Here is a 20,557-nt window from a genome sequence, read left to right as displayed (position 1 = left end):
TGAAGGGTTTTTTTTTGCGTGGGGGGACATGGTTGGCCACACTTCCAGAGTCGATGTAATGAAAATGTAAAGAGCTATTATGTACCTTCCCTTTGCTGAAAATAGTAATTTTCACAATGCAATATTTAACTAAATTATTAAAGAAAATGCATATCAAAAAGTCTGTGAACTGCATTTTGCAAAATTTGAATTTACTACAGATCTGCAGTTGCCTAGCAGAAAACTCTAGCTTTCCATTTTGGTTTAGTCATACTTCTCAACCTTGAACAATTCATGTCATTATGACCACTGTTTCAACAAAACTTTGTTGTGTAAAGGCCAAAAGTAATGTTCACCTGTTTGTTAGATTTAAGTATCATATGAAATTATGTTTTCTGGTTCTAGTATGAAATCTCACAAAAGGATTAGCAGTAATAAAATATAAAAAAGGTGATGAGTGTAGATAGTAAAACTACATAAAGGTAAACGTATATTTTGTGAAAATATTAATAAGTTAGTATCTTTCCTTAATCAGACAGTCATTGTTCAAATAAAACTAATAGGGCAGTTAGCATGCATAAGTTCAGAGGAGAAATCTTGAACTGCTGAATATGCATATAATTGGTTTTAAATTTATATTTGTACTCATGGAAGTTCTAAGACATTAAAAGGACTAAATAAGCTGAACTAATGCAGCACCCTGATTTTGAATTTAAATTTTGCAATATGTAAAGCACTTTTGGAAACTTGCTATTTTTGGTAGGAAGTTAGACATGGCTACATATCCCCATTATAAACGGTAGTCTCTGTGTGGCATTAGCCATAGCTGCTATTGGAAAGAGTGGTTGAAAGGATTGGAAAGAATTTCAGCATATTAAATTGTAAACAATAGTAAGAGAAGCTAGCTGATAACTCTGTTCTTTCAGCTAAAATAAGTATTAATTATACCAGCAGTATTGTGCATGTAGCATTTAGCAGAGTATTTTGTAATTAATCAGAGTCTTTTGGACATTTTGTAATTTATAGTTCGTAACAGGGAAGATTATTTAGTTGTAAGCTGAGAGAATGAATTCTTGATTTGAAATGTGCAAGTTGTGTACCAAAGCACTTCTCAGAAATAAATGCTTTTTTTGCTTACTAGTGTATTCTATGTCTGCCACATGTGCTTCTTGCAGTATTACCGTCTTCTGTATTTAGAGAAATAATCGTTTCTAAGTCATATTTGCAACCTGTGCTTGTAAATTCACAGGATATTCCAAGTTGGAAGGGTCCTACAAGAATCATCAGGTCAGCATTATTAGCACCATGAGCTCAGCATTATTAGCACCATGCTCTGACCAAGTAAGCTCATCTCAGGGTAAATGTGCTTGGCCAACCTCCAGCCTTCTGACATGCTGATACTTTGAGTACAGATTTACAAGGCAGAGTGATCTGATCTCAGGATATTACCTCCTCAATTAAGCCAAGATCAATAAATTTTTACTGAAGATGTGAAGTTAGACTTTTATTCCATGTTACATTAGATGATAGTGTCAAACAGTCGGTGCAATTAAGAATTTCTACAACAGAATGGCAAATGAGAGTCTATTATGTCTATATTGTAACATATAAAAATGCAGCTATGTAATGAAGCTGGCCTAGTGTCTAATTGCAAACTCTGCTTGTTGCCAACTATGGTCTTTTACTTGAAAAAAATACAAGTCTTTGTGTGTGTGTCTGAATGTGAAGCAGAACAGTTTTCACTACAGAAGAACTGTTTGTTCATTCTCAACGTAAATGTAATGAACACAGCTTACAGTCAGTTTAGAACTGAGTGAAAAAGCAACTTTTAATCAAAAAGTCACCTACAGCAGCATCACAGCCTGGCTGGTTGGCAGCAGAGTGCTTAGGAGATGACAGGAAAGTGTTTTTCCCATTTCCTGTAGTCAGGGTAGCTGGAGTGCTAGATGCAGTCTTGTTGCAGACATCTCTCATAAAGGATTAAAAGACTCAGACAATGCCACAACTTCTCAAGATACTGTTTCTACCTTTCATTGCATTCTCCAAAGTAAAAGTAAGTAGAAAACTGTCACCAAAAAAAGGTACAGTCAACATGGATTTTATTGTTACAGACAGATGTATCCAATTCTATTTGTTGAGTAGGATTTTTTTTTTTTTTTAAGTCAAAACAGAAGGTTTTGAGCCTGGAGGCCCAGGAATATTCAAGGAGTACAGTACAGATGAACTGATAGTTTACCTTTGGTTGTTACCACTTGACTTTCTGAAAAGAATACTGCTTTGTTCCATAATAAAGTTAACTAGTTCAAGTCCAGTTGCAAGCTATAGCACTTGTTTCTTGAGCTTGAGTTATAGGCAGGTTGTAGCAAATAGCGTGTCTTGTAACTTGGTCCACAGTTAGCTTCTGCTCTTAGGCACTGATTGGTTTTGCAGGCACACAGAACTTGGAAGGAGTTAGTGGCTAGCTTCTTACTCCTTTGTAGATGCTTCTGTAATGGTAAAATATGTTTCTGAAGAAAAAAGAAACAGTTTAAGTGTATAATTAGTTTCTATTAATTGTATATGCACTGATAGATTGTAGCTGAAACTAATGCAGAAATACTTAATAAGTGTTACCAAAGATCGTTCCAAACTTTGCCCTTGTGCATTGTGCCAGTTGTTGGATTTTTCTTGGTCTGCTCAGTAACACACACTTCAGTACATGCTGCTTTTTCTTTCTAATCTTTGCTTATTTTCCTTTTACACAGAAAAGGAGTCAGATGCTACTTATTGTGGGGGGGTGTGTGTGCAATTACTATGTTATCAGAGATGCATGTTGAATTTTCCCGGACCTGCAGTGCTGATGTTAAAGCCCTTCAGTACCCACCAGAACTGTTAATTTCTCTGGATAATGTATTGGAGCTGAGGCAATCCACAGAAAAACAAAGTGCTGTGCTGGTTTATACAAAATAGTGTCAGCAAGCATCAAAGAGCTCTGCTTTAAGACTGCTTACTAGAGACTGGTTTACCAGATCAGAGGACAGATTTGAACCATTCATGTATCACTTAAATATCTAGTAATAAAAAAGCCATTATATACCAAAACAAAAAGAAATTTAGATTAAAATGGTGGGAGTGCAGTAGTATGAAAGCAGTGACTTCACACATTACAAGCCTAACAAAGCCTATACCACAACTTAGTCTAAACAGAAAAAAAATTAAGATAATTCCAAAGAAAATGTCTCATATGGTGTTCTCTAATCTCTCACCTTTACCTCCCTCTACCATCTTAGCCTTCACTGATTATGGGGATTTTTGTATGCTTTTTAGAGGTAGTGAATTTTCTGTCTCTCAAAAATACCCTCCAGAACATGAAGATCAGTATCAGAAACAAGGATGCACTGCCAGAACAAGGAGGAAGATTACAGACTAGCTGCAGCACTCTTCCATTCAAGAGGTAACAGGAAGGCCTAAGTTAATAACAGACATTTGAAAGAATTTAGCTGTTAAAACAGTAAATTATTTGACCTCACATGACAAGGAACATGTTTCAAGGAAGCTTTGAAAAGATTTTTTTTTCTTTTTCAGAAGTATAGAGCAAGTCTGTATTGGGATGTGAAAATGTTCATCCTTAATTGTCCCATGGTGCCAGCTCTTCTGTTCGTGGGCCATTTGTTTCCAGGTATGTATCCTCTTCAAACTTCCTCAGAGCTAATTGGTAACAAAGACATGCAAAAAGAACTTGCACAGACCTAGTAAGTCCAACCTGGAACACTAGCTAAGAGTAAAGAGCTGCACAGTTAGTTAATTCAAATTCCCTTAGGATATTAGACATTTTAGAGAGCTGTTCTCTTCCATTTGCCAGGTAGGAGTTGTATTAGATCCATGAGAACAGTACTCTTACATGTCCACCACCACACAGGTGTGAGCTGAAATACTCTTGGGAGAGTGCCATGTCAGACACTGGAGGCACACACGTTCAAACTAAAGTTGCTGTTCTCTTTCCAGAATTGGATCACAAGTGTGGAAAAAATGCAGTTGGATTTAAGGTCTCAGTTTCAGTCCCTCTGAGGGGTTGCCTTGCATTTCTAAGGTCTTGGTCTTCAAATAAGGCTAATATCTATCATGACTCCCACCTGCTGCAATGTCCTGAAGCAGAACAATATCTGAGAGGATGCTTTTTTGAACATAACCAATAATTAGAGTTTACTAGTCAAATTATTTCTCAAAGCATTTTCTGATTTGCTAGCTTTTAATTAAAACTTTATAGAATTCGGACTGGAGGAGACCTTTAAGATCAAGTTCAGCTATTAACCCAGTATTGAAGTCCAACACTAGCTAATCCATGTCCCTAAGCACCATCTACACATCTAAATACCTTCAGGAAGGATGACTCCAGCTAATAACTACACAAGAGTGGCCCTAGGCATTAAATGAAGGTACTTCTCAATGAGTAGGTTCTTCCAGGTCAACAGTTTCTTTTCTTATCAGCTGCAGTTTATCTCCCTGTATTTTAATCTCCCTATCTTTAAATGGCAGCTGAGAAGGACTCTGGTGAGCAACTAGACCAGCCTCCTGCCTTACACAGGACACCTTTTACCAGCAACCTTCCACCACCTCTGGCCATTCTGATCTAGTGTCATCATACTATGCTTTACAGAGGTTTTACAGAAAATTACTTATTAGAATTAGTTATCTAAAACAAGCATACGAAGTATGTGCATCTCAGAGTCAATAGAATAAATTGAGATCATGATTGCTGCTGGATTTTTTTCATGCTGCATTTAGGTAACTAAATGTATATTTAGCCAACATGCTTTAAAAATATACATAATTCCCACTTTATTCTAGGTGTACTGAAATGAAGAGTTGTTTTCTGGTACTGGAGTTTAATGGGTTTGATGGGTTTTCTGTTCAAAGTAAAAGGAGTAGAAGCCTGATGGAAGTAGGCTGTAGACTTCAAATGTAGATGTACGTGAACTGCAGAACAGGACATTTCTGGAAGCTGAGTTGGAAATGAGGCTGCAATCCACCTTGTTTCTTGCTGCTGTGGAAGTAGACTAAAAACCCATTGAACTCACCAATTGCATAGTAGTGAGCATGTGCAAATTTGCACTTAGGGATTCATTTGGAGCATTATCAAGCTCTGCAGGTTTCAGCACCACTCCTGCTGTAGTCAATACTTCTTAAGGCTCCAGCTTCTGCCATCAAAAGGCTTTTATAAAAAGTTTCCATTCTTTCTGCTTGCTGAAAAAAAGCTTGATGTAATAAAATGAGCACTGGCTCAGAGAGAAGGGAAATAAATTTTTCATTAGTGAACAAAGGAAGAAAGTACTGAGGGACAATTTCACAAGTTAATTGCCACATCTCTTTTTGTAATATGTAATTTTCAAAATTAACTACTCCAAGATAATTGGAGAGAACTCTGCGTGACTTTTAGTTGATAGTGCAGCAATGTTAGTCTTTTACTTTAGATCTGAAGTGAGGTTTTGAAACAAGTCTTCATTATTTCTACTTATTGTGCTTTGGCATACATTACAGAATAATGGGCCATACTAATTGACATGGGTACAGAGTCAGTCAGCTCCACCCAGCCATGTTCTTCTATCCAAAAAGTGTGCAGCTGCCCAGACCACAGCAGGACTGACCGAGACAATAACAGTCTGTGCTGGCCCTGAGGAGAGTTCTTGGCCCTGCCCTCAGGCAGAGCTTTGAGGGCCAAAGCAGGCTTTAAAAGTCATGGCAAAATGCCAAGTGTTTTCTCAGTCCTGAGCAAGCTGGGGGCTCATATATGAGGCAGGAAGGCATTGCATCAACCATCTTTATCCACCCACACCCCAATTTTTACTGTTTTTAATACTGCAGATTATCCACTCCACCATTCTTGCAGTTGTTCTCAATAGAAAGCCCGCATCTTGTTCCTTCCTTTAATGTTTGGATAGAATAGAAGGTACATCCAGTAATGGCACTGATTCAGTTACTCACTGCCTTTATCTCCGAAATGCTCGATCCTGATGGAAAGCAGCCTCTCTCTGAGCATCATAGTCCAAGTCTGCTTGCTTTTCCTGCTCTTTTCTTGCCTGCTTTTCAGCCTGATGAAGAAAGGGGAATAACAAAGCTTAGTACTTTGTTCTCAACATCACCATCCTGTAGAGATGAGAGAGGGTAAAAGCTTACAGAAGGTCTGTGGCATGAAACTTGGCACTTATCATCCCTCCCCACTTCTCTCCCCTGCCTTATCTCCCCAGAAAGGGTACATTGAATAGCTGAGTGAACATCAGCATTAGCTGCTGCTCTTTGGTGACCTGCCCAGAAGATACAAGAGGACAGCAGTGCATGGTTGAAAAAATGTCCTAATGGCACAGGATAGGATGTGATCTGCCAGTGTTGATCTCTTGTTACCAGCCCTCACAGTAATCCTCCCTGACTCATATGGGCCAAGTCCACCTGGAAGAGGTTTCTGTTCTACTGCTCCAAGAGGAGGCCCATAAACCTCTGAAATTTGTATCATGCATTGTCAAGTTTTCAGCAGTAAACTCCTCACTCCACAAACAAGCCTCCTGTGGCCCATAGATACAGTCAGTCACCTCTCCAACATCAGCAGCTCCAGTGCACACAGGTAAAAAACCAAACCAAACAAAATATGTACATCACACCCATAGCAACCTTTCTCTCTCTCTCACCCCCCTCTTCTCTTCTGTCCAAGAGGTCTAGTACTATGGATATAGAAGTGTGCTTCTTTCTGAAGGGGCTGACAGTATACAGTTTTTCTATTTACCATTTGCTGGAGCTGAAATTTCTGTATTTCCATGTTTGCATCACGCTGTCTTTGTTTCTTGGCTTTTTCCATTTCCATGTAGACATCATTTTCTGTCATCCACTGATTACGATCCTTCTCATCCTCTTCTTTTTCCTCTCTCTTCTTTTCCTCTTTTAAATTCATCTGTAGTTCACAGAACACACAGGAGTTAACCAAGGAGCTGGCCTGCTAAGCTGGAAGTTGTATCTCCGTGCAGAAGCAGCCCTGAATCAGCGCTCTGATCAGCACGGTCACTGTGGCTGGCCAGTGTCCAAGCCCAGGGTTTTCAGCAGCCCTGGCAGAGGTGTGCCCAACACAGAAGGGGGAAAGGGAGAGAGGGGACTCCAGGAAAGGTGGCAGCAGACTTGCTGAAGCCTGCTGATGCTTGGCACCAGAGTCACCTGCTGTGGATTGGGCCAGGCTCCTCAGCTGGAGTAAGCAGTGCAATTTGCACAAATTACAGAGCCTTCCCAGTCTAATTTTATTGAAGAGAGGATCACCATATATGCTGCCTGCACCCTTCTTAAGGATTTAGTTCTAAAATTCTAGATGATAAATGAAAAGCAACTGGTGAGAATGTGCATGTGTGTCTCACTCCAGACTGTGCTAGAAACTGGCATTTCCAAACACTATTCCTACATACAAGTATATGACAGAAAGAGGAACAAGGACAGCCCCCGTTTCTTACCACAGTGACTCTGTTTTCTTCAATGGATTCAAGAGCAGCCTTTTTTTTCATTTCTTTCTCTTTATTTTTTATTTGGTACTCAACTTCTACCTCTGCAGCTCCTCTAGCAAGACGATCATCTTCAATCTTGAATTTCTCATTCATCTGTGCATTTAATTGTTCAAAAGCTTTGTCCTTGTCCTTCTCTGTCATCCTGCAGGAGAACATGAATTACTGTAACATCCCAGGACATCTGCTCAGATTACCAGAGGCAAGTGGTACCTATTGCTTCTAATAACACCAGCAATCCTACCTCCACCCCAACAGCACCAATAACTACTGGAACTGGTAGGCATTTTTTCTGCACTTTCTACTCCAAGTTTTAATTACAGAAAACTTGCTTGCATCCAAGTTCTGATCTCGATGATATAACAACTGAAAACACTGTTTGTCACAAAATGAAATTGCAAGTTTGAATCTTATCACTGAAAATTATCCCTGGACTCACCTGTTAGTCTCTGCATTTTTTTCTCTAGTCAGATCAGCCATCATTTCTTTTCCTTTAATATAAGCCCTAATCCGATCATCATCTTTGTCTTCTTTTTGTTTCTCTTCAGCTTTAAATATTTTCTGTTCAGCTACATATTCCTGTTTAAATGGAAAACATTTATTTTCATGTAGAACTAGATTCTGGAAACATGAACTAAAAACAAATTCAGCAAATACTTCAGGCTAGCCAGTAATAAGGAGTTCTTTAGATCAGAAGTTCTTTACAGAAGATAGAAACCCAGAGATAAAAGAAAATTTTTATTATCTACTTATCACAAACCACAGCAAAAGTAAAATTAGTATGTGGTTGCAGCTCTGGGCTTATAGCATCTTTCTATTCTCTCCTCTACATTCCCAGTGGCTCCAGCTGTACTGTTCCCATCCTGTCTATCATTCATATGGTGCAGACTCTGAAGAGCTTGAACAGTAAGTCTGTAGACCATCAAAGTAAGGCATTTTGTAATGACTCAGAAATGGCACTGTACTGCTTGGCAGTATGTATAGCTTTTGTTGCACATACAAGGTTGGGGGGGAATAGGGGGAAATTTGTGTACTTGGGGTGAGGAGTATGAAAGGAAAAAAAGCAAGTAGGGTTTTAGTGGAAATTCTCTCTTTTTACTCCCTCACATGGTAGTGAATCATCACAGTTCCTCTACTTCAGTTTCCCTGCTCAAGGAGGTATTGGCAGGAAAACAGAACTCAGGTCATCGAGTTTATAAGATATTGTCATACTCAGGCTATTCCCTCTCCCTAACAAAGAAAAATGGACTTAAAACAGAGCAAGTACATGGAACCTAAATCCAGTTCTCAAGTAAAGGACAATCTCCTTGCTGACTCTTGCAGACTTTTCCATTGTAAACCAGTTAAAGCTCAGGTGCCTCATTAAAACTTCCAAGAGGTCTTTCTCAAAAGCACAGAGGAAAGACATGGCCTGCAACTGGCAGGGTAGCCATTTGATCCCAGGCTACTAAAGCTGTCATCAAACACCCTGTTACCCACAATACTGTTTATTTGTGGGCTGAGTCCAACCATCACAGTCAAGGTGAAATATGTATTTTGAACTGTCTGCTTTCCTACTACTTACATGATGCTGCCTCTGGAATTCAACTTTTTTCTCCTGATCCTTCTCTTTATCTCTCTGAATTTCCAGTTGGTACAATTGGCTTGATTGCTGTATTCGTTCCCCTTCTCTTCTCTTTTCCAGCTTAGCCAGATCTGCTTGATCCTTGTGCTCCTTTATTCTGAATCAGAAAAGGGAAGTGCATAAATGAGCTAGGGACAGCATGAAGTAATAATGAACAGATACAGATTATGCACATCTATAGGTACTTTAACAGTAAAAACCCTGATACTTCAAAGTAAAATATCAGAGATCAAAACCAGAATAAGTTTCTATAAGCTAGCGCCAAATTCTTTGGCCAAAGCTCAGTTCCAGTCTGAGGGCACTAGGGAAGTCAATACTTCCCAAAAGTGAACATGAACAGTGTATGGACTCAAATATTAGATTGAATTTGATTTGCCTGTTTCATTGTTATCCCACTCCCTGTACAACCTCGGCCTTTTCCAACAAGGAGTCTTCTAAGCAGTGCCACAGCACTGTGCAAGACATGGCCATGATGCCCATGCCAGCTGGAAGTGTGAAGGCTTCTAGGTAGAGGGAGAAGCAGCAACAGTCAGACAAGCCACTTGCTCTCGGTGTCAGAATTGAGCCAGTCTTGTTGGGATGGACATAACCCTGACAGCAAGAGACCTTTCTGAAGCTGGAGAACAGAATTATAGAGGATGGGGAAAGGTCAGTCCGACCACGAGGTGAGGATGATCTAAAACCCTCGTTGAAAAGCAGTGAGTCACGGAGCCCCGGGCACGAAACGCGGGTTAGCGCCCAAGAGCCGCCCCTTTCGGCGGGCCGTGGCGCCGGGACCCGCCCGGGCCGGGCTTGCCATGGCGAGGTTTTAACCCAAAGCCCCTCGCCCCGCTCCCGGGCCCCGCCGCCGGACTCACTGCGCCAGCTGCTCCTGGGCCACGGCGCGGCGGCTCAGGTAGCGGCCACGCTCCACCTCTGCCTCCTGCCGAACGGCGTCCGGCCCATCGCGGTCCATCGCCGGCCTTCTTCGCCGCCTCGTGCAGACGGAGCCTCTGCCGAAGGAGAAGCAGGGATCCTCACCGACGGCTCTGTTTCCGGGAAATGGGGGCTCCCTCTCCCGGCCCGCTCAAAGGCGGTGGCCGCGGAAGCGTTCCGGCGCCGAGGCGGGAATGGCACCCGAGTGGGCGGCGGGCGCTGTGTCGCGATAGATGGAGCGGCACCGCGCCCCGCCCAGCCCCGCCCCGGGGAGCTGCGGGCGGGCAGCGGCCGGTCCGTCACACACGGAGGGAGGGGAGGGGAGGGGCGGGGAGGAAGCCGTCCCCCAGCCCCGGAGGCCGGACCCTTCTCCAAAGCCGGTTCCGAGCATCTCGTTTCCCTGCGGAGCGTCCGTACCGTAGGTAAGAGGCTGAAATGGCTCCTCCGCCTCTGTCCTTCTGCTCCCGCCGGTTCGCCGGGGCCGGGGCCGGGGCGCTCGGCCGGGCTCCGTGCGCCGCCGCGCCTCACAAGAACCTTCGCCCGGCCAGGCCTGCCTGTTGCCGGGGCCCGGAGCCCTTGGCGGCTCTGGGAGTTGGATGAGGAGGTCGGGCCTCCTTCTCCTTCCAGGGATTCACCCCTTGCCTTGCCTGGGAGACTTCTCGAGGAGGTGAGTGCTGCCCCCGGGAAGGACAGCACCGCCCTTACACCCAGGTTTGCACAGTGTAGGGAGGTAAAGCCAGTTCGGCTTGGCCCTCAGCTCCCTGGAAGTACCTTGCCTCCAGGGTAGGCTCGCATCTTCCTCGAAGCCCTGTGCTTTTTCCAAGGCCTGGCTGCTTTCGGCAGCTAGGCCAAGGAACTTGAGGACACAGCAAAGACCCACGTTCAAAACTAAAATATTGGCAAGTGTCCTTTCTGGATTTTTTTTTGGATGTATTATTTTCTGGTCTGGCCAGCAGAGACTGGCAGCTGTGGGGTGCAACAAAGCAAAGCTTCAGGTTTCTTGGACTTTGCTTCCAGTGAGCACCAGGCTAGTGGGATACCCTGTTTAAAGGCCAGGGGGCTGGTGGAGGAAGTCATTTCAGGAATCCCTAATTTCCAAGGCAAGGAAATGAAAGAAGCCTAAGCTTAAGGAGGGAAATGTATCTGTGACTTGGGTGTTGGTGAGTAAAATTGCTGAGGAATCTGAGAGACAATTTTAGATCACATCTATTTACCTATTAAATAGATCACATCTATTTACAGCCTGAATTGCTGCTAGTCTTTTTGAAGGAACAGCCCAACTATGTTGTCTCTTGTTGATGTGCTGATTTTGTAGGCCCTATTTACAGCTGTATTGGGACCTGTTTGTCTCTTTGGTGACTTTTTAAGGGCTGGAATCAATTTACATTAACATTTTCATGTAATAAAACTGATTTATAGCATGACATTTGTTTTTCAGACATAGGTGCAAAATACTACCAAAACTGCACACCCTAACTGTTCTAACTTTCACATATGTTCTCTTTTTTTGGTCCCCTGTAGTTGTAACCTGGGATAGTGAATTTTTAGATCAATGAATATTAAAAATATAACAGAAGTAGTGAGCTTTTGGCTGGAATGGCTTACAGTGACAATTATATAATATGAATTCCTGTCTCAAGTTTAATAAACTAACATTGATGAAATAGGCTGGGGATGTTTGAATATAACCAGTTATATGGCAATCTTTTATTTTTTCAAATGGAAGTCTAGATTCATGGTATATATTTGATATAAATAATTTACAGTTAACTCTGCCTGTATGGTTGAAAAACATATTTATTTAACTTGAAAATGGCTTCTGCCTTTCCTTGGTGGACAGTTTAAAAAACTTTTTTAAACAAAAACGTTGCTTCATTTTTTTGTTTCTTGAGCAGCACTACAGTTACAACAAGGTAACTGGGTCCCAACATAGAATTATATGTTTGGAAACTAGTATGTATTTCTTCTCTCAGAAAAACGGCCTATGTCCAAGTCCCCTTCCATTTTCACATGCTTTGAGAAGAGGATAAAGATGATGTGTCGTTTTGGATTCTGTTTCAATTAATTCCTTTGCATATTTCTGAAACTCTTGCTCTTTATAAAGTGCAATAGCCTCTCTCTGAGCATTGTAGTCCAAGTCTGCTTGCTTTTCTTGCTCTTTTCTTGCCTGCTTTTCAGCCTGATGAGAAAAGGGAATAACAAAGCTTAGTACTTTGTTCTCAACATCACCATCCTGTAGAGATGAGAGAGGGTAAAAGCTTACAGAAGGTCTGTGGCATCCTTAGCTGAAACTTGGCACTTATCATCCCTCCCCACTTCTCTCCCCTGCCTTATCTCCCCAGAAAGGGTACATTGAATAGCTGAGTGAACATCAGCATTAGCTGCTGCTCTTTGGTGACCTGCCCAGAAGATACAAGAGGACAGCAGTGCATGGTTGAAAAAATGTCCTAATGGCACAGGACAGGATGTGATCTGTCCTTGCAAACCACCCTTGATTTGCACCAATGCTCTGAGGAGGCTGGTCTCCAACACCAGCATATGCCGAGCACATGTGATTAAAAACAACCCAACAAACAATAAAATCCAAACAAAACAGCAAACTTCTTCTCTCTCTCTCAGCAGGAACTAGTGTATTGGTTTAGGTGCAAGCTTTTTCTGAAGCTTTCTATTTACCATTTGCTGGAGCTGAATTTTCTGTACTTCTCTGTTTGCCTCATCTCGTCCATGTTTTTTTTTGTTTTCCATTTCAAGGTGGATGCGGGCTTTTTCCATTAACCTATCACGTTCTTTTTCAGCCTCTTCTTTCTCCTGTCTCTCCTTTTCCTCTTTCAACTTCATCTGTAGTTCACAAAACACACAGGAGTTAACCAAGGAGCTGGCCTGCTAAGCTGGAAGTTGTATCTCCGTGCAGAAGCAGCCCTGAATCAGCGCTCTGATCAGCACGGTCACTGTGGCTGGCCAGTGTCCAAGCCCAGGGTTTTCAGCAGCCCTGGCAGAGGTGTGCCCAACACAGAAGGGGGAAAGGGAGAGAGGGGACTCCAGGAAAGGTGGCAGCAGACTTGCTGAAGCCTGCTGATGCTTGGCACCAGAGTCACCTGCTGTGGTCTGGGCCAGGCTCCTCAGCTGGGATAAGCAGAAGTAAGATCAGCCCAAGTTTCTTACCACAGTGGCTCTGTGTTCAGCAATAGATTCAAGGGCAGCCTTTTGTTTTGCTTCTTTCTCTTTGCGTTTTTTTTCTTCTTCAGCTTCTATTCTTGCAGCATCTCTAGCCAGTCGACCATCTTCCTTCCTTAATGCCTCACTCATTTGTTCAGCTAATTGACTAATGATTTTGTCCCGTTGTTCCTGTACCTGTCTGCAGAAGAACATGAGCTTCCATAACATACCAGGGCAACACATCTGGGTCTACCTGAAGCTACCAAACTCAGCAATTCTGGCTCTAGAGCTCTCTCCTCTTGAACACACAGGCTGCCCCACCCACCCAACTCGTGATCTCCTTCTGTTCCTCCTGTTTGGTTTATTTTTATATTATCTGCTTTAGCAAATACATGTTCCCAGTGTTCTTGTATCACTAGTTTCTGTTCAGTAATGAGCTGGATCACTCAGTAAGGATTCCAGCAAGCATCTTGCCATCAGGAGGGGATTGTTGGCCAGAAGCAGGAAGGGAAGAAAACTCTTAGATTGACTCAGTGGTATCATCACGTGGTACCCTTAATGTTAAACTGATAAAATATCTCCCCTTAAGAAAATGATGCTGTTAATTAATATTTGGGCCTTGTTGAGAAGTCAAATAATTTTTCTTGAGCTGACTCAGAGAAATATAGCTTATACTCAAAAATATTTTCATCAAGGATCTTAATTGTCTTAATTGTTGAGGAGGTGGAGATTTGGCAGGCCATATGAAAATCACTCTTCACAATACACTGGTGCAAAGCTTTGCACTTTAATAAGCCTCTGTACTTTGAAAGGTGAGATTGCTCCTAAGGAACCTGTGAAAAAATTTCCTTCTTCTCCTGAATTCCCTGTTCTCCCTATGAGTAGAATTTAGAATAATGTGTTAGAATAACTGTTGATTGTGTTACATCATTAGTCTAAATGATCTGAAAACAACTACAGTATAATTTTTAGATCATTTATGATTTATACTCTAGCATTGCACCTACCTACGCATTTCAGCTTCTTTCTTTTTTCTCATCCGGGCAATAATTTCCTTTGCTTTGAAATGAGCTTTGATCCGCTCATCTTCTTCCATTTGGTTTTGTTCCTCTATTGCTTTGATTATTTTCTGGTCATTTACATACGCCTGTATGGGCAAAATGGTCCTGATGTAACAGATGATGTTTGGAATATCTGCACCTTGGGTAGCAGCTTATAGGAATCACTCCCTGTTCCCCCTCCTCAAGTTTCTTTCAAAAACAGAAGAGAGAAAAGGGATCCTCAGGAAAGGAGAGAGAAGACAAGAAAAGAATACTTCCACTTACTTCTGCCTCCCTATTCAAACATGCATCAAGAGGAGGCAGTCAATGTGAGGGTGGGGAATGGAATTGAGCATCAAACAGATTGAGCATCAAACAGCTGCTTCTCTGGTGCATCACACAAACAAATTGCTGTGCAATGCAGAGAGCATTGTCCATGCTCCCACTGACACACATGGGCCAGGGGGATGGTCCAACCACCACCCACACAGATCATTCTGCTCCTGGCCCCACCTCATCCAAAACTACCCCTGTCTAAGAGCTTAATCCAAAGCACAACGGAAGAGGAGTTTTCTATACTTTAATGTAAAAAAACAACTGTCCTTTGCATGCTGGCCAGAACTGCTCTGAGGCAGTTCTTGTTTGTACCTTAGAAGCATGCCTTTGAAGAAGAAATGAGATGGTAGCAAGTCTTGACTGAATCACTAAACCTCTGCAATCATAAATATCGAGTCAAATTAAAAAGATACATTCAGTGTCTGTCTATTTCCTCTTTCTAACAAAGAAAAATGGGCTTAAAAACAGCAGGGATGTGAAACTTAAATCCAGTTCTCAAGTCAAGGAGATATTCCTTGATGTCTACAGCAAAATCTTTAACCATAGACCAGTTAAAGCACCTTCAGACAACAGAAGGGAGGGGCCTCCAAGAGGTCTTTCTCAAAAGCACAGAGGAAAGACATGGCCTGCAACTGGCAGGGTAGCCATTTGATCCCAGGCTCCTAAAGCTGTCAGCAAAGACCCTGTTGCCAGTAGATCCCTTTATTTGTGGGCTGAGTCCAACCATCACAGCCAAGGTGAAATGCACTCTTGAACTGTCTGTTTTCCTGCTACTTACATGATACAGCTTCCGGCGTGCAAGTTTTTCCTCATGTTCCTTTTCTTTTTTCCTCTGAGTTTCCAGTTGGTACAGTTGGATTGATCTCTGTATTTCTTCCTCTTCTCTTTTTTTTTCCTCTTTGGCCAGATCTGCCAGATGCTCACGCTCCTTTATTCTGAATCAGACAAAGGTGAATAAATTGTCTAGGAACTGCATGAAGTAATGAACTGCACAACCACAGGTATCTTGCAGTGAAAAATGTGATACTCTGAGTTGAAGGTAGGTAGAATATCAGAGGTGAATAACAGCATGATTGTTTGTAATGGTAACCCTGGTCAGAAATGAGCTGCATGGTATGCTCACAGTTTGCAGTGTCGTGGTGAGAAGCTTTAGCTGGATGACTCCTTAGCACCACTGCATTGGTAATGCTCTGGCCTATATCTGCAGCATCCTTGGAGAGAAAGATTTCCCCAGTATGACCCACCATACCTGTGTTTCTTCTGGGCATGCGGGCAGCAGCTTAAACTGGTAATGTTCTGTACTAAGTTCTGCAAAGATCTATGTGTTGTGTCTGGAATATGTAAGACCAGACTTTGAACCCTTTCTCTGCCTTGGGAAATTCGATTCCTTTTATCAGATCTCCATGGCCAGTCCTATAAATACCACTCCATAAGATTTACAGAAAACCTGAGAGAAGGAATAGAAATGACAGTAATGCCTTCTCTTGTGCAATCTGGAAGCTCATTATGGGTAAATGGAAAATCTAATTTAAACTTTTCCTTGTCTGGAACAAAAACTGAGTAAAGTACACTTAAATTTCATTAACAACATTTGAACAGTGATTTCACTAAAACCTGCTGATGCTTCCAAGAGGCAATTTTGCATACAGACTGTTGGCAACTAAAAATGCATGTAGCTTTTCCCTTTTGGGCAAGATCTTCTGTGATCTTCTTTTAAAAGAATGGCATTTGTGAAACTATTAGCAAGTTTTTTGTAAAAACCTCATAGAATGTATTTTGAGAAGAGTTTAAGTAAATAATGAAGTAGGGTTGCTTTTAATTATTACTTACTGTTGTAACTGATCTTTGCATAGTGCCTGTTTATTCATATAGTGCTGATGTGCTTTTTCTTGCTCACTGAGAATGTATTCTTTAAATCGACGTTGCTCTTCTTCATAGTCCTTCTTTTTGCTATCAACTAATCTTGACTTTAGAAATTCAACTTGGGCATCTCTTTCTTTTAGGACCTTAGTAAGTAGAAGTGCACTCTGCAAGAGAACATTTAAAGTCATTTTTATGTTCAGAAGCCTTTAGAGACATTCAGTACAATTTCAATGTAAAATATATAACTTGTCAACAGACATGGAACTGTCTCATTCTGTCATCCTGATAACATAGGTAGGTTTTTGCACGATCAATAACCTCCTTCCGTTTTGCCTCTTGGAACTTTGCTTCTTCCAAATCAAGTAACTTTCTTTCTTCCTCTTCCTTTTCTTCACGTAATTTTTTGGCTTGAAGTTTCTGTTTTATCAGGTTCTACAGTGCAGACAAAATTAAAAATCACACTTAAATTTTGGATTGGTTTTTTACTTTGCATTTTAGCTTTAGGTAAAAAAATACAAATGTTTAAGTTAGATGTTAAACATATTAAAATGGCATTTAGCTGAAATACATATTCAAAAGCAAATGTTAAACAAAGGGAGTATAGCTAGAAATGTTACTATGTGTGGTTTTGTATATACAAAAGCAACTTGTGTACAAATGTATCTTGTTCTTACCAGAGTGGCATTGCGCGGGTCTTCTTTTCCAGCAGCTTTGGAGTCCAAGTCCACTTCTTCCTGTTCTTTTTTCTCATCAATGTGTGGTGCTTCTCTAATGCTGCCTTGAATCCTTTCCCATTGTGCTTTTGGCAATACAATGACCTGACGAAGATCTCTTTCTTTTCGAAGGAAATACTCATCTAGAATATTCTTTTCTTTCCAATGATGTGCTGTGCAGAGGGAAGATAAAATATGAAAGTTACTTAACCAGAAAATCCAATAATCAAATGTGTATCAGAATTTGAATGCTGGCATGGTAGTAATAGTAAGGTATCCTTAGTGTTACTTAGTCCCCCATCCCCAAACCCCAGAGCTAAGACAGGGTATCTGTATCTGTAGTCTGCCTACGAGCAGTGCATCTTCTTGGACAGGCACTGACTGCCTGGACTTTGTACTGCCAAGTACTGCCCTTGCCTGTTTGTGTGTCTGTGTGGGCTTGGCTTGTAGTAACACACTTCCCTGGCAATACTTGGGCATGATTCTTAGAACAGCAGGGAGCAGAGACCATTCCCAATATGAAGAGGAATATTGTTAAATTCATTCTGCTGGCTGGATGAGGCAGCAGTTTGAGCACAGACTGTGCCTTACTTCCATGTCCTGCATGCTCATCATATTTACTGAAATAGTTCTGTTGTAAATCAGTTTTTGATTTGTTGGCAAGACTAAGATTTCTTTGTTGCATTAGGCCCACATACACGTGTGAAGGCGTAAATGCAGCTTTTCTAGTTGATGTCTAGGTTTTGTGAAAAGCTCTTTCAAGTGTCACCACCCGTTTTGAAGGGAGTGGCAATCTGTACAGGCTGGTGTTGTGTAGAAATTGTGTGATTTGAGCAGACTAACAGGCCATGTCTGAAAGGTAAGGAGGCTTTCTCTTAGAGTGACACCGGTGTCAAACTCTGTTTTCCAGATGCCGTTGCCGATCAGTCTCCCGACAGGGATGGGACCTGATCCTCTCCCTCTGTCCTAGGTGAAGACAGCCTCAGCAGAAGTAAAGGCGCACTGATGCGCCCTGCAGGCAGGACTCTGCCAGCCCCTCGTTCTTCCCCAGCCGCTGCCCCTGGAGGTTACTGGACCTGCGCTGCGTTCAGGTCAGTTCTCTCCACTCCGTTCCTAGGGAGAAACAGCCCCTCTTGCCGTCTGCAGCCGGGGGAGCTTTGGGGAGAGTCTCGCTGGGCACCCCTCCAGCCTCCCGGAGCCGTGCGGCCGCGGGCTCGCCACTGCCCTCCCGCCGGGTCCCGCTGCCCGCGGGGCAGCCGCACTCACGGGCGCCGCGCCGCCGCCGCCGCCCCGCCGTAGCCGCCGCCATCTTCCCGGGCCGCGGCGCCGTTGCCGGGCGACCGGCGGCGCGCGGTCACGTGACGGGGCGGGGCCCCGCAGGCCGGCGCTGCCCCTTCCCCTCACGGGCCGGGCCGCGGCACCGGGCGCTGTTCCAGCGGCTGCGGCCCCGCCGGCCAGGCTGCTCTGCCGGCTGCGGGGCCCGGGACAGGGCTGATCCGCCCGGGAGGGGCCGGCAGGTTCCGCTCCACTAACGGCTGCATTTCGTTTCGTTGGCTGCCTTGATTTAGCGCGGCCTCGTTGAAGGTTCGAACCCGTTCCGTCTGTTTGAACAGACGGTGATCGTTTCCTTTTGAAACACCTATTGAGGCGTTTTGCCAGGAGAATCCCTGTTCGGTCGCATTGGAGAGTGCTGATGGAGAAATTAGTGTCTGCTCAAACTGATGGTATGTGAATACAGGAAGATTGGTGCTGTGTTAGCAAGTATTAGTAAGCATGAGTTAGATACTCTCACAGTTACTATTTTAAACAGAAGTTGGACACTGAACTTTGGCATTTACAAATTGCATTTTTAGCTACAGCACAACTTCCCGTCATGGTAGTGGCCATAAATAGTTTATTTTGTTCCAATATTTTCTTCCAGAATTTTTCTCTTCTGAACACAATGTCAGGGTAGAAATACAGTACTTCTGTTTATATAAATAATTTTCTTATTTGTTTGTTTTGGAAACTATTTTCTCACAGCTATGAAATTTCTGTTGGTTTTTGATTTTGACCATACAATCATAGATGAAAATAGTGACACCTGGATTGTGAAATGTGCTCCTGAAAGAAAACTTCCTAATGGATTAAGAAACTCTTACCAACCAGGACATTGGACAGAATATATGGGCAGAGTCTTTGTCTACTTGGGAGACAATGGTGTCAAAGAAGATGAGATGAAAAGAACTATGACAACAATTCCTTTCACTGCGGGAATGATAGATCTTCTGGGATTTATTGGCGAGAACAAGGAGTTGTTTGATTGTATAATTGTTTCAGATTCTAATACAGTATTTATTGACTGGATTTTGAAAGCTGCTGACTTCCATAAAGTGTTTGATGAAGTGTTTACAAACCCTGCAGCATTCAGCAGTACTGGCTATCTTACTGTACAGCACTTCCATGCTCACCATTGTGCAAAATGCCCTAAAAACCTTTGCAAAAGGAAAGTTTTAAAAGAATTTCTAGATAAACAGTTGGAGAGAGGAGTGAGTTATACACAAATTATATATATAGGTGATGGTGGGAATGACTTATGTCCAGTAATGTTTTTGAAGAAGAATGATATTGCTATGCCCAGGCAGGGGTATACCTTGGAGAAAAGGATTTCTCAACTGGCCCAAAGTCTCAGTCCTGTACAGTGTTCTGTTCTGGTTTGGTCATCTGCAATCGACATTATGTCTTACCTGAAATTACTTATAAAGGAATGATTCAAATGATAAAAGGAAACTGATGCAGTTACATTTTAGCTTATTGGGAGAGAAAAACTGCATGTGTATAAAAGCTCAAAATTGTAAAATTGGACTATTTTCTGAAATTATGGGGTTTTTAACCACAACATAAAACTGTTTATGTTCAATCCTGGTGATAATGGGAAAGTGCAGTAAAAAAGGCCTTCTAACACAGTACAGATTCCAACATAAGTGGAGAAGGGGTGTTGGGACAGGACTTGTCATTAGTTTTTGGCTATTCCCTCCCCTCCAACCCTTTACAAGTATATAGCTGATATATACTTGCAATCCCACACACTTAGGGGAAGGAGTAGGATTCCTGTTCAAAAGAATGAAATTCTTTATTAGAAAACATTAGGTGCCAGGAGCACCTAGGTTCTAGACCTGTTGGCTTTTATGCTTCTCTGATCTCATGGCAAATTATTTGCTTGTAATCTTGTTTAATCCAAAGATGCACTTATATTTTCAATCGATTATTTTACCAAACAAAATTACTTTTTAATACTTTGTATTATCTTGTATTGTAAAGACAATAAAAGTTGCTGTCGCTGACAAATGCAACACAACTCATTTGTGTCATGTATTCTGCTGGTCTGTGTTTCATCAGGCATGGCGAGAGTAGACACAAGTGTAGGTGTCAGCCTTTGGC

At 42.3% G+C, this 20,557-nt stretch overlaps 3 protein-coding genes across 9 annotated transcripts; 1 reads left to right on the top strand and 2 right to left on the bottom strand.

The window, feature by feature from the left end:
• Positions 1-2,061: 2,061 nt before the first annotated feature.
• On the bottom strand, positions 2,062-10,289 carry LOC139593702 (cilia- and flagella- associated protein 210-like). Of its 4 annotated transcripts, none has more exons than XR_011680375.1 (8): positions 9,972-10,289; positions 9,055-9,211; positions 7,930-8,069; positions 7,443-7,635; positions 6,734-6,898; positions 5,941-6,047; positions 5,037-5,234; positions 2,062-2,486 (listed from the first exon to the last, which is right to left on the bottom strand). XR_011680375.1 is itself a non-coding variant. In XM_071434947.1 (7 exons), the coding sequence occupies exons 1-6, from the start codon at positions 10,067-10,069 to the stop codon at positions 5,946-5,948; spliced, it is 855 nt and encodes a 284-aa protein (XP_071291048.1). In that variant the 5' UTR covers positions 10,070-10,289; the 3' UTR covers positions 2,062-2,486; positions 5,941-5,945. The 4 variants fall into 4 exon arrangements, 1 of the variants encoding a protein (XP_071291048.1); XR_011680376.1 differs by having other exon boundaries at positions 5,037-5,202; XR_011680374.1 differs by having other exon boundaries at positions 5,037-6,047.
• Positions 10,290-10,313: 24 nt separating this feature from the next.
• PHOSPHO2 (phosphatase, orphan 2) lies at positions 10,314-20,476 on the top strand. 4 transcript variants are annotated; one of them, XM_071434950.1, is made up of 5 exons: positions 10,314-10,451; positions 15,469-15,600; positions 16,565-16,718; positions 18,108-18,228; positions 19,160-20,476. In XM_071434950.1, the coding sequence occupies exon 5, from the start codon at positions 19,162-19,164 to the stop codon at positions 19,885-19,887; it is 726 nt and encodes a 241-aa protein (XP_071291051.1). In that variant the 5' UTR covers positions 10,314-10,451; positions 15,469-15,600; positions 16,565-16,718; positions 18,108-18,228; positions 19,160-19,161; the 3' UTR covers positions 19,888-20,476. The 4 variants fall into 4 exon arrangements, 3 of the variants coding, with proteins under 3 accessions (XP_071291051.1, XP_071291050.1, XP_071291049.1); XR_011680377.1 differs by lacking the exon at positions 16,565-16,718 and having other exon boundaries at positions 19,205-19,222; XM_071434949.1 differs by lacking the exon at positions 16,565-16,718.
• Positions 11,809-18,500, bottom strand: CFAP210 (cilia and flagella associated protein 210). Its single transcript, XM_071434944.1, has 9 exons — positions 18,404-18,500; positions 17,099-17,310; positions 16,683-16,856; positions 16,392-16,588; positions 15,340-15,496; positions 14,193-14,332; positions 13,192-13,384; positions 12,703-12,867; positions 11,809-12,208 (listed from the first exon to the last, which is right to left on the bottom strand). Exons 1-9 carry the CDS (start codon positions 18,444-18,446, stop codon positions 11,999-12,001), a joined length of 1,491 nt encoding a protein of 496 aa, XP_071291045.1. The 5' UTR covers positions 18,447-18,500; the 3' UTR covers positions 11,809-11,998.
• Positions 20,477-20,557: the final 81 nt, after the last annotated feature.

This window comes from Agelaius tricolor, unplaced genomic scaffold (genome assembly GCF_023055355.1).
Source record: "Agelaius tricolor isolate 1412-34295 unplaced genomic scaffold, bAgeTri1.0.p SCAF_10, whole genome shotgun sequence".
Taxonomy (NCBI): domain Eukaryota; kingdom Metazoa; phylum Chordata; class Aves; order Passeriformes; family Icteridae; genus Agelaius; species Agelaius tricolor.
This window is presented reverse-complemented; position numbering and strand designations above follow the sequence as displayed.